Source organism: Pygoscelis adeliae, unplaced genomic scaffold (genome assembly GCF_000699105.1).
Source record: "Pygoscelis adeliae isolate BGI_AS28 unplaced genomic scaffold, ASM69910v1 Scaffold100, whole genome shotgun sequence".
Lineage (NCBI taxonomy): Eukaryota > Metazoa > Chordata > Aves > Sphenisciformes > Spheniscidae > Pygoscelis > Pygoscelis adeliae.
The window spans coordinates 1953865-1964495 of record NW_008824034.1 but is presented as its reverse complement, the minus strand read 5'-3'; the positions used below and the strand labels follow the sequence as shown (position 1 = coordinate 1964495).

Here is a 10631-nt window from a genome sequence, read left to right as displayed (position 1 = left end):
GGGCGCACGATCCCCGGACCGGCGGCTCCGCAGCCCCCAGACCCCCTGCCAGGCCCGCCCCGGCCCCCGCCCGCTCCCAGCACGGTGGTGGGTTCCCCCGCACTGACGCCTTAGGGCAGGCCGGGGGGATCCTGCCCGACTGCCCTGTGGGCCCTCTGGTAACGCGGGCCGCACACCTGGCCAGGGCTGGGGCAGAGCCGTAGAGCACCGAGGCTGGGCGGGGGTTTATGGTTTGGGTCTAAGGGCCCGGGGTCTCCCAGCCTCAGTAAATCACTTGCTATTTAAGAGAAAATGCCTGCGCGCTTTGTGGACTTTTCCTGAGGTCCGTCAGGTTGGTTTGCATTTGCCCAGGAACTTGATCGATGGTGGCTGCGCCGATTTCTATTCCAGTGGCAGTACAGCCCCTTCCCCGGCCCCTCTTGGCCCTTAGAAGCAGCTTCAGCTCCCCGGCCCAGTGGGCAGGGGCTGGATAAGCCCATCTGCTGCTTTGAGGGTGTAGCTGGTGCCACCTGGGTTTCCCTTCATTTGATGCCAGCACAAGCATTAAACAAAGGCTGAGAGAAAGGAAACTCAGTCCTTACCCAAAGCAAATAACTTCCCCCACCCCTGGTACTCCTGAGTAAAGCCCCCAAGGTTGGCACCCCAGTTTTAGCCCCGTCAGAGCTCACCAGTGCGACCAGTCCCTAATGCAGGCACGAGCAGGGTGGCCCTAAATGGGTGCTTTGCTTTGCACCATCGGTGCCCTCATTCCCCCAAAGCAGCACCTTGTTTCCCTCCTTGTTTTCCCCAGCTGCCACCCAACAAGTGTTTTAAACCATTCCCCAGGATCCCACAGCTGTGTGGGTCAAGCTCTCTGCCTCCCTGAGCCCACAGAAGCCACCAACAGCCAGTGTCAAAACCAGGCAGCACCAGAAAGGGAGCAAGGGGACAATTATGTTTTCACCACCAGTCGTTTGCGCTTTATGGGATGACGCCGGCTCCCCACGCATCCCAGAAAAACTGGTCCAAGTGGTTGGAGAAAGGCAAAGCTCCCTCGAGGGCTGACGACCAGCCCGGGGCAGGTCGGAGCAGGGCTAGAGCTTAGGGAAGGCAAAGAAAAAGGGTTGAAGAGGCTGGCGTGGCTCTTAGCTGCCTGACCAGCTGCAAAACCACCTGGTGACAGTTCAGCCATGCTATGGGTGTCTGAGGAGTCACGGATAAGAAAGGCTTTGGGAGAAACAGGACTGGGGGCTTTTGGGGCAGAGGAATTTGTCCTGATTCCTAATGAAATTAGGGTACAAACTGCTGGTGGCTGCAGCTGCCAACAACACCGGGCATGGGGCCTTGCTGGGAAGTGAAACACAGCAAGAGAGGAAGGCCAAAATGCTGCCCGGCTGAAACATTGGGTGACAAGGGACCCAAAACACTGCCCCAGGCTGGGTCTCCCTTACAGCACGGGGACCCACTGGCCACTGGGAAAGCAGCCCCTCGGGCCAGTAACCTCAGCCTTCCTGAGCACAGCACCAAGGAGAAGCACTGCAATGGTGGCGGGCAACTGGGGGGGGCTGTGAGGCAGGTGCCTCAGCAAGGCACCCGGGGCTTTGAGGTGCTGCTGGGGCCAGAGGAAGTGTCCCCAGGACCATTGTTATGGATTTATGCACGCCGGCCACCCTAACAGGGTCGGACCCTAGGATCCCGCTGAGAATGCCAAGTCTGAGTGAAGGTTTCAGATTAGTCTTTTGTTAGTTCTTTGGTTACAGCTCGAGCTGGGCGCCTCCGGAGAGGGACCCCTACCCCAATTCACGCCTCTCAATTATACCCGTACCACCCGTCACCCGAACCCCAAGTCCAACCACTTAATTCTGGGTCGGTGGTCTCTGGATTTCTTATGGGTTTGCACTGGCGCTGGGCTGGCCGCCTTCTGAAGTTACTTCATTCTCTTGGAATTGTCTCCTTGGTCCTTATCTTCTTCATTCTGCTCGTATCTGCTGAATTCAGTGAGTTCTTTGTTACCAGCATTAGTTTTATCAAAAGTTTATACTTGGTCAGCTCTTGCGGCCTAAGGCTTCAGCTACTTCAGCTGCTAATGCTAGGCCACTAACGCTAAACGAGACTATTCAGAGAGAAGAATACGGTTAATCAAATTTCTTCTATAACATTGATGATAGTTCTTTAACTTACTCCTTAAAACAATCAGTTGTTTGTCAGCTTGAAACACCTGTATTTTGGAGCTGGAGGAAAATAGGGATGTCATTAGGTACTTCTGTGTTAAAATGCCTAAGTAATTTTAAATTGCTTTTGCTACGAAATTGTCTTTTCAAAAAAGCGTAAGTCTAGAGGTTCTGCTCCATCTAATGGCGTGACCAAAGGTCGCCTTGCACTGCGCCGGCAGTGCGACAGCGCCGCGGACCCGCCGCCGTGCCCGGCGTGCCCTCCCGCCGTGCAGAGTCGGTTCCTCCTTTGCCTAACGCCGGGGCAGGAAGTGTGGGGTGAGAGCTGGGGAGCGCGAGCTGCGAGCTGTGCACTGCTGGGGAGTGGGCTGCCGGCCAGCCCCGCAGGAGGCACCGCCATGGCCCCGCGGGAGCGGGAGCCGGGCTCGGTGGAGCAGAGGGTAGCTGGCATTGCCCGGACATTCACCTTCCTGGAAGCCACCCAGCCCCAAGCGGGGAGCCTAGCCCGCAGTTCCCACCTCTGGCCAGCCACCACGGGGAGCAGGGAGCGTTTCCATCCGCTGCAGAAGATGGACACCAGCAGGAGCGTCAGCCGGGGCAGCCAGGGCCCAGGGAGCTGGGGTAGGACTGCAAGCAGGCTCTCCATCGGCCCTGGCAGTACCCGGAGGAAGGAGCTGAAGGAAATCCTCCTGCAGAGCAATAGCCCTGGCAGCACCATGCGGTTTGCCACCACTCAGAAGACCTCCAACAGCAGCAGTCTCCTTGCAGGGCCGCCCCAAGAGCAGAAGCCTGAGCAGAGCCCCGAGGTGCTGTCCCTTGCCCTGGATCCCCTGGAGCACGAATGGCTGCTGACAGTGGCCCAGGGTGATGCGGACAACATTGTCAGGATGCTGGACCTGGATCCCAGCCTGCTGACCAGGAAAGACTTCGTGACGGGCTTCACCGCTCTCCATTGGCTTGCCAAGCATGGCCACCATGAGAGCTTCATCCAGGTCATCTCCCACGCCCAGAAGAAGGGCTACCCCGTCAATGTGAACATCCCCACGGCCAGTGGCGGGCTCACCCCTCTGCACCTGGCTGCCCTGCAGGGACACGAGCTGCTCATCAAAGTGCTGGTGGGAGCTTACGGAGCGGACACCAGTCGCAGGGACCACAACGGGCGCAAGGCTTGGCAGTACCTGAGGGCAGAGACCTCCAGGGAGCTGAAGGAGCTGGCGGGGGCCTTGGAGGAGGACTTGGTCCAGCTGTGCTCTCACAACACCAACAACAACTGTAAGTCATCCAGTGAGGCCAGGGCAGGGCGGGACTGTGTGGACTCCAGGGCTGAGGGGAAAGCCCAGCACTCCTGGAGCATGTCGACCCTCCGGCACTTTGTCAGACAGGCATTTGCTTTCTTCCAAGAGCGCTGAAGCTCCCCTGGCCCATTCACCTGCAGACCCGTGCTGAGTAGCAGCTGGAAGAGCCTGCAGGGAGCTGGGAACTTGGTGAGGGCCGGCGCTCGAAATCCCAGCCACGCAGGGATTAACCCCCTGCCCGGCGGCAACGCAGCCACCCCAGGTCTCGCCTGGTCTTTTGGGGATGTGCCAGTGTGAATGTGTGTGGGGCAACCACGGCCATCGGGAGCACTGTCTGGGGACAGCCCTTCCAAAAAACCGCCTATCCCCAGAGGAGGTTTTGCCCCCTGCCCCTGCTGATGGGGACTCCTTGCCGCAGCCCAGCAGGGCCCCACGGTGGGGGCTCACGTGCTGGCCCTGGTGTGGGGAGCTGCTTCTCTGACACCCCACATGCCCGTGGGGGGATGCTGACCCACCACAGGAGGTGGTGTCCCATGCTGGGGGACGGGGGTGGACGTTTGGGCTGCCCGTCCCGGGCTGCCAGCAGACTTTGTATGTGACTGTAGGTTGGTCATGCAGCGACTCGGTGACTTGGTTCTCCCACCTGTAAAATGAGGCCGTTGGCACTGCCCTGGCTCCCAGCAATGTTGTGAAGTTGGACTGGTCATGGCACCTTGGGTGCCTGGACGGACACACTGGCAGAATATAATTAAATATTTCACTACCATACTCTGAGATGCCAGAGGCCTGGCACTGGCTGAGAAGCAACTATGGCTTCAGAAACAACCCCCCCAAACACTTTTTTATGTACACTTCTTTGCCGGCAGGGAGAGCGGGTACAGACAAGCAGACCGTGCCACCGAGCTGCAAACGCTTTCCAGGTCCCTGTGAGATCCCCGGATCTCTGCCACATGTGCCTCCTCTGGGTTGCTGTTTGTTTATGACAGATAAAGCTGTTTCTCAGTAAAGTAAGAGCTGGAGTGCCCGGTTTGCCAAAGGAGGCCGGGCCCAGAGAAATCTTTCAAAGTGCAAGACAAGTCCCCCTGGCAGCCCTTCCCTGGGGACCCCCGTCCAGGGGAGCCTGAGACACTCAGCCCCACTGGGAATGGGGGCCCGAGTGGAGGAGGCAGGAGGGACACCCAGTGGGGTGGCATGTGGTAGCTCCCGTGAGGACTGGAGTCCAGGAGCAGCTCTGGAAAGATGATTCATTGCTCAAAACCATGGAAAAGGTATGAAGGCTGTGAGATTATCTTTGTTGCTACTGAGGTCATGCTCAAAAATGAAACTCTTGAGAAACACCCCTACAGCAGTATAACCCCGCGTGTATGTACCGGTAACTGCATTAAAAGAGCAAAGCCTCTGCTCGCCTGTTTGTGTTTTGTTCACCAAATGGAGCTCTGCCCAGCTGATTTCAACTTGCTTTTCACATTCTCGAAGGCCAGGGCTGCTTCAAAATATCTTCAGAAAAACAACTGCCCCTTCCTCTTTTTCATCAGTGCGAGACCATTTCTAACCCCTTGAATAGCAGTCCCATTTGAGAAGTGACTCTCAGACAGCAGCTGGGGAGTTTCTGTTCCCCATTGCAAAGCGGCAACCCTTGCGGAGACACCTCGCTTCGGAGGCGAGTCGCGGTTTCTTTCCAGCTGCCTTTCTGGGGGTCTGCAGAGGTGACCGAGGGACTCGAGATGATCTCTGGCCTAGCTGCATGGGTGAATTTGCACCCTGAGGCAGAAAGATACACGGGTAACTCCCTTGGGGGAACTTGAGCCTGAGGGTTTCACAGACCCTGAGCAAACCCCGTTTACATTCAGATTGTGCTCTGAAATGCTGCTCAGACACTGGAATAACCCAGCCTGCAGCAGACGATACATGGAAGAACAGCCTCCAGATGAGCGGATAGTGATCCAGTGACTGGAGAGTGTCCAGTCCAGGTGGACATATAGATGTGTCTGGACATCTTTTTAATCACTGAGCTCAGCAGCAGAGGTATACGAAACACACTGGGAATGGATTTAATGCCTGATCTACGCTGGTTTTGTAATGCTTTAACTCTAATAGATTAAAGACTATGGCAACATAGCTCCTTCCAGAACTTCTCCGGCCACATCCATGCCACGGGACAGCAGGCTGGCTTCTAACGGGTCTGGTCACACCAGCACAAACTCCGTGAAAAACACTAATGTCAAAACACCCACGATCTTTAGTTCTGATAACCAAAGTGCTGTTGATAAGACAGGTGGGTGCATGTCTGACGAGGTATTTTTTGATCTGTTCGTCCTCCATCACCCTTTCGCAGCAGCGTGCTGTCAGGGAGAGGGCGTGGACCGCTCTTACATCCTCCTCTGAGTAAGGCACAGAGTAAACAGTGGAATTAATGAGAATTTCCTTGAAGGAGCTGTTTCCTTGGCATTTGTACCTGCAGCTTAGTCATGCCCCACCAGGAAACCTGGACTTTAATGCTCCATTTGAAAGCCATTCGAAAGTAAAATTTAACTGGCAAATGCTACGCTTAAATACGACTAAGTGATTTTTAGCACTTGCCTCCCCTTGACAGCTAACCAAAACCTCCTAAAGACAACTTTTTCCCCCATCTTTTGGTCGTGGGTTTGAAGCTGTATTCTGCTCTGAGGCAAGTTAGGCAGGCACTTCAGAAGGAGCAAGACCAGAACCCTGCTGCTCTGGGTGGTGTTAAAACATACTCACCAACGCCACCCCCTGCCTTGCCTGCCCTGCAAGGGCTCCTCTCCACACAGCAAAAAAAAGGAACTTCTTCAAATTGCAGTACCCTTTCTGCTGCTGTACGTTGTGTTTGCCGCAGACACCACGCCACTTCCAGTGACCCACCCCTCTGTCTCGCGTGGTTTATTTTCATACCTACAGAGGGGCAGTAGGTTTGGAAATAGGCACATTTAAAAAATATTCCTCAAGTATACAATCAGCTCTAACTTTGCTCCTCACTCAGAAAACAAAAGCATATCCACCAAAATTAATGGACTAGAATATCCAAATTATTTAGATTTTTTTCTTTAAAGCTTCTGTTGAGGTCTCAGTTATCGTGCCTGAGCCCAGTTCTGCTGTACGTTGTGTTTGCCACAGACACCATGCCACTTCCAGTGACCCACCCCTCTGTCTCGCGTGGTTTATTTTCATACCTACAGAGGGGCTAGGTTTGGAAATAGGCACATTTAAAAAATATTCCTCAAGTATACAATCAGCTCTAACTTTGCTCCTCACTCAGAAAACAAAAGCATATCCACCAAAATTAATGGACTAGAATATCCAAATTATTTAGATTTTTTTCTTTAAAGCTTCTGTTGAGGTCTCAGTTATCGTGTGTGAGCCCAGTTCTGCAGAGATCCCTGATCCCCCCCCCCAACTCTCACAGGCAAGGATAGGGCAAAGAGCCCTGCCACAGGAACAACAGAAATCATTGAAACCCAGAGGTATTTGTGTTGATGAAGGTTCTGCGGAAGATTGATTTTAACCCAATTTTAATTTGTACTAAATTTACTTCGTACTATCCCTTAATGTCCAATTTGAAAAGCAGATTCAGTCAAATGGGGAAAAATAACATGAGGGGTTATTTTCCAAAGCAGCTTCTTGGTAGAAGCTGGTTCCCTCTAATAAAAATAGCACAGTAATGATAGTAATAGGGAGACTATCTAATAAATAGTAATAAATAGTTCAATCTATTGCTCAGGAAAGCTTTCCCACAAATGCCATGGAGAAAACGGTCGCTTTCCATTCTCAAGTCCATAAAATTACTTTTTTCCTCCTCAGCCAGGTCCTCATAGACACAATTAAAGAGGAACTCTGCGAGTAGCTTTGCCTGCCAGCAGTGGTGATGGGGAGAGGCAGGGGTGGTTCGCAGGGCTCCAAGGCTGATCTTTGATCCTCAGCAGTGCTGTTATTTCTTAAATGCTTGCTTCAAAGAGAAGAGCACGGAAGAGATTTAAAAAACATGGGGGTAAAAGTGTTTGCAGCACGTGGGCCTCTGTTGAAACTTCTCTGGCAATGCTGTTGGCTGCTTTCCTGTTGCAGTGACTTACTGCTTCCCCCTGATAACGAAGTAGAAACTAGACTCTTACCAGACAGGAAAAGCAGCTAGAAGGTACCTCTGAAGTGTCCTGAAGCTGGTAAAAATCCCAGCCTTGCTCTCCTGTGCTCACAGAAACCTCCAGCGCATCTCAGGAGGGAGAGTCTGTCATGAGCTCTGAGTGAGGTGTCTATTTGTTACGCATTTATGTGTGCTTGGCATATGCTGCTGCCCAGCATTATTTGCTACAAATTGTAACGCGAAGGAGATATATCTATTTACCTTCGACGTGAAAAGCAGCAACACAGAAGGTGTGGCAGCGTGAAGCTTCCTCAGGAAGCTGCCACCCAGGAACTGAGCCACCACGGCAGGCTGAACCCAGAAAACAGCACCAGAGCACGTCGCAGCCCTCAGCGTCAGGATGGGCTTTGCCGCAGCCACATCCGAGAACAGGCTTGCACCTTATTTCCCGCTGACCAGAGCACCAATCCCAGGTCTGCACTGCAGAAGGGAAGGGAGCAGCAGCCACGTCGGGCTTAGTGCTGAGCCACAGCCTCCTCCTCCAGTTCCCTGCGGTAAACAGGTGATGCTTCACAGACCCCAGCGGAGAATGTCGGCATCGGGGAGCTGGAGTGCCGACTACTCTGAGCTGTTCAATCCCTTCTTTCCTCTCTCCCCTTTTTTAAATAACTGCTAACTCTTCCTTTGAGCAACATCTTGAGTTACTACCCTTCTGCTGAGAATGTTTTAAATTAACCCGCACCTGTGGCTGGCATCAAGACCAACTCGATCAAGCCAACACAGAGCTCCACACAAAACTCAGGTTATTACATATTCTAGGGAACATGCAGCCATTATGTACTACAGTCTATAGGAGTATCGCATTTTGCAGGAGACAAATCTATCCACTGCCCTTGCTGCAGTCTTCCCTTTCCTCCTCCTTTCCTACCTCCCAAGTGAAACTTTCTTTCATCCGATTATTCCACTGCACCCACTCCCCAGCCAGGATCTTAACCCCAGGCTCCAAGGGCTGCCCTGCCCCACGTCCTACCTGAGAGCAGCTCCCAGTGCTGCGGGCGCAGGGGCCAGACCCACACGGGGTAAGAAGCTGCCATTCTTGGCTGACCGCAGGCGTGAGGCTCCCGAGGAGCCACCTACAGCTAACACAGGCTGGTGTTCAGGGGCAGCCTTGCCGGTACGCTGCTCAGGCGCAGGACAGGTAGTCTTGGTATTCCAAGTATCACCGATTATTCTCAGCTCCACATTCTCGCTCCCTGGGCAAGTATTTTTACAGTACTTCTGGGCACGTAACATTTCAGCCCTTCCCCAGTAGCGTAGTGCCATCATTCGCACTGTTCGACACCTGCAGTTCAGCCGTGCTCTGCCGTTAAGAAGAAAGGTTATCTGCCTGACCCACAGGCCTGGCCACACTTTACTACGTGGTCTACCCCGGATGTTCAAAGGGGTCATGCGGGAGATGCTGCTGGAGTCGAGAATCTGCAGCTGTGACAGGAGCCAGCCACAGCGAACATACATGCATCCAATGGGTAAGCATAATGTAAGAGAGGACGGTAACTGGAGATTGACTTGGTTTAGCAGAAGGTTTTGTTAGTTTGGATCTCCCTCACCTACCCCAGCACACCTCAAACGGGAAGCCACCTTACCCCAGAGGAGCATTTTCAGTGTGCTTTGCTTTCCAGCCCCATAAAATGCATCCAGCGGCTAAACAGACACGTCTTTAGCAAATTCTGACAATGCTGCTTACTTTTCTTAGTAACATTTCATAAATCTACCGGAAATGTAATCCAGTCTTCCCTGGGGTTAAGCAGTAAGAGGCTGACGCTCCAAACAGTTACTGTAGCCGCCGTGGTCTATGGATCATAAAGTGAAGTCTGCCTTTTTCAAACCTGCCTCTAAAAGATTTTTTTTTTTTAAAAACTATTTCAGTTTGTCTATTAAAAGATTTTATTCAAATTAACTCCTCTAAAATCAGTTGATTTTTACCCCTTTTCTTTAAAAAATTGGTACGCTTTGCTCTCAAAGGTTTATAGTAAGTGAAAAGGGAGACACAGCCTACTCTATCTGAGAAGAGCTGACAAGGTTTCTCACACTAAGTGAGATTATATTCACAATAATGTTAGTTTTTATTCTCTGTTACTGTCCCACCACATGTATATATATATATATATATGAAATAATTTCAACCAAGTCATTCAGGTCCATATTTATTGGTAAGCCTGTACACTGTCAATACTCCTGATGATGCCTGAAGGAAAGAACACTAATAGAACACAGTCTTCATGTTTCAGATGCAAATTATTTAAAGATTTTCGCCATTAACATCAATAACCCTGACTAGCTTATTAAAAAAAAAAAACAAAACCACCAAACATTGGGGATTGCAGTCCAACGCTACAGAAGGAATCACTTGGGGGTCGCCGAACAGCGTACAAGGTGTATCGATCTGATGCAGAAAGACAAGTGTTATTAGAGTTCCCAGGAGACAGTCTCTCTCTCTCTCTTACAAGCCCAGTTTGGTCCTTCTCCAGTGTCTCCTTTTGGAGTTGTACCTGGTAAGACAAAAGCAGCGTGAATTAGCAAAGCGCACAACATACGTTGGAGGATCCAGGCAGACTGAAACCACCTCGAATTAGCTCAACAGTAAAGGAATGAAATCTTTCTTACGTGCTATAGTGGCAAGCTGCCAACTATAATCAGCTGCGTATTTATTTTTTTAAATTTCCATCTCTCTTTACCTTCCTCGTTCACCAAGCAACTAGCACATTACTGCAAGAGAATCTAAACCTCAAAGAGATAAAGAAGTCTGCAGAGAGATGCATCAGCACTGGCGTGTGAGCATCTCACCTCCTCTTTTGGAGACAAGACCTTGTATTGGTTGTCCAGTGATAATGAAAACTACCTCTTGAATGTAGTTCATAGTCTAACACAAAAAATACCATTTTTGTTCAAAATACAAAAGCAGCGCAGCGTATGGAAAAGGCCCTCTTCCAGGAAAGTATATTCATTTATGAGTATGTACTTGTACATGTTAAGAAGGAATGGTTTCACCAGCGTATAGGTGAAACCGAAGACAGCGTTAACAGAGTTACT

General features: G+C 51.5%; 2 protein-coding genes across 2 annotated transcripts in view; one reads left to right on the top strand and one right to left on the bottom strand.

Annotated features, from left to right (window-relative positions):
• Nucleotides 1–2548: 2548 nt before the first annotated feature.
• On the top strand, nucleotides 2549–3559 carry SOWAHD (sosondowah ankyrin repeat domain family member D). The gene is made up of 2 exons (XM_009330912.1): nucleotides 2549–3142; nucleotides 3239–3559. The coding sequence occupies exons 1-2, from the start codon at nucleotides 2549–2551 to the stop codon at nucleotides 3557–3559; spliced, it is 915 nt and encodes a 304-aa protein (XP_009329187.1).
• Nucleotides 3560–9730: 6171 nt separating this feature from the next.
• RPL39 (ribosomal protein L39) overlaps nucleotides 9731–10631 on the bottom strand; it is a 3226-nt gene continuing 2325 nt past the window's right edge. The window contains exon 3 of the mRNA XM_009331249.1: nucleotides 9731–10090. Within this exon, the coding sequence (XP_009329524.1) occupies nucleotides 10042–10090 (49 nt within the window). The 3' untranslated portion in view covers nucleotides 9731–10041. The remainder of the gene's footprint in view (nucleotides 10091–10631) is intronic.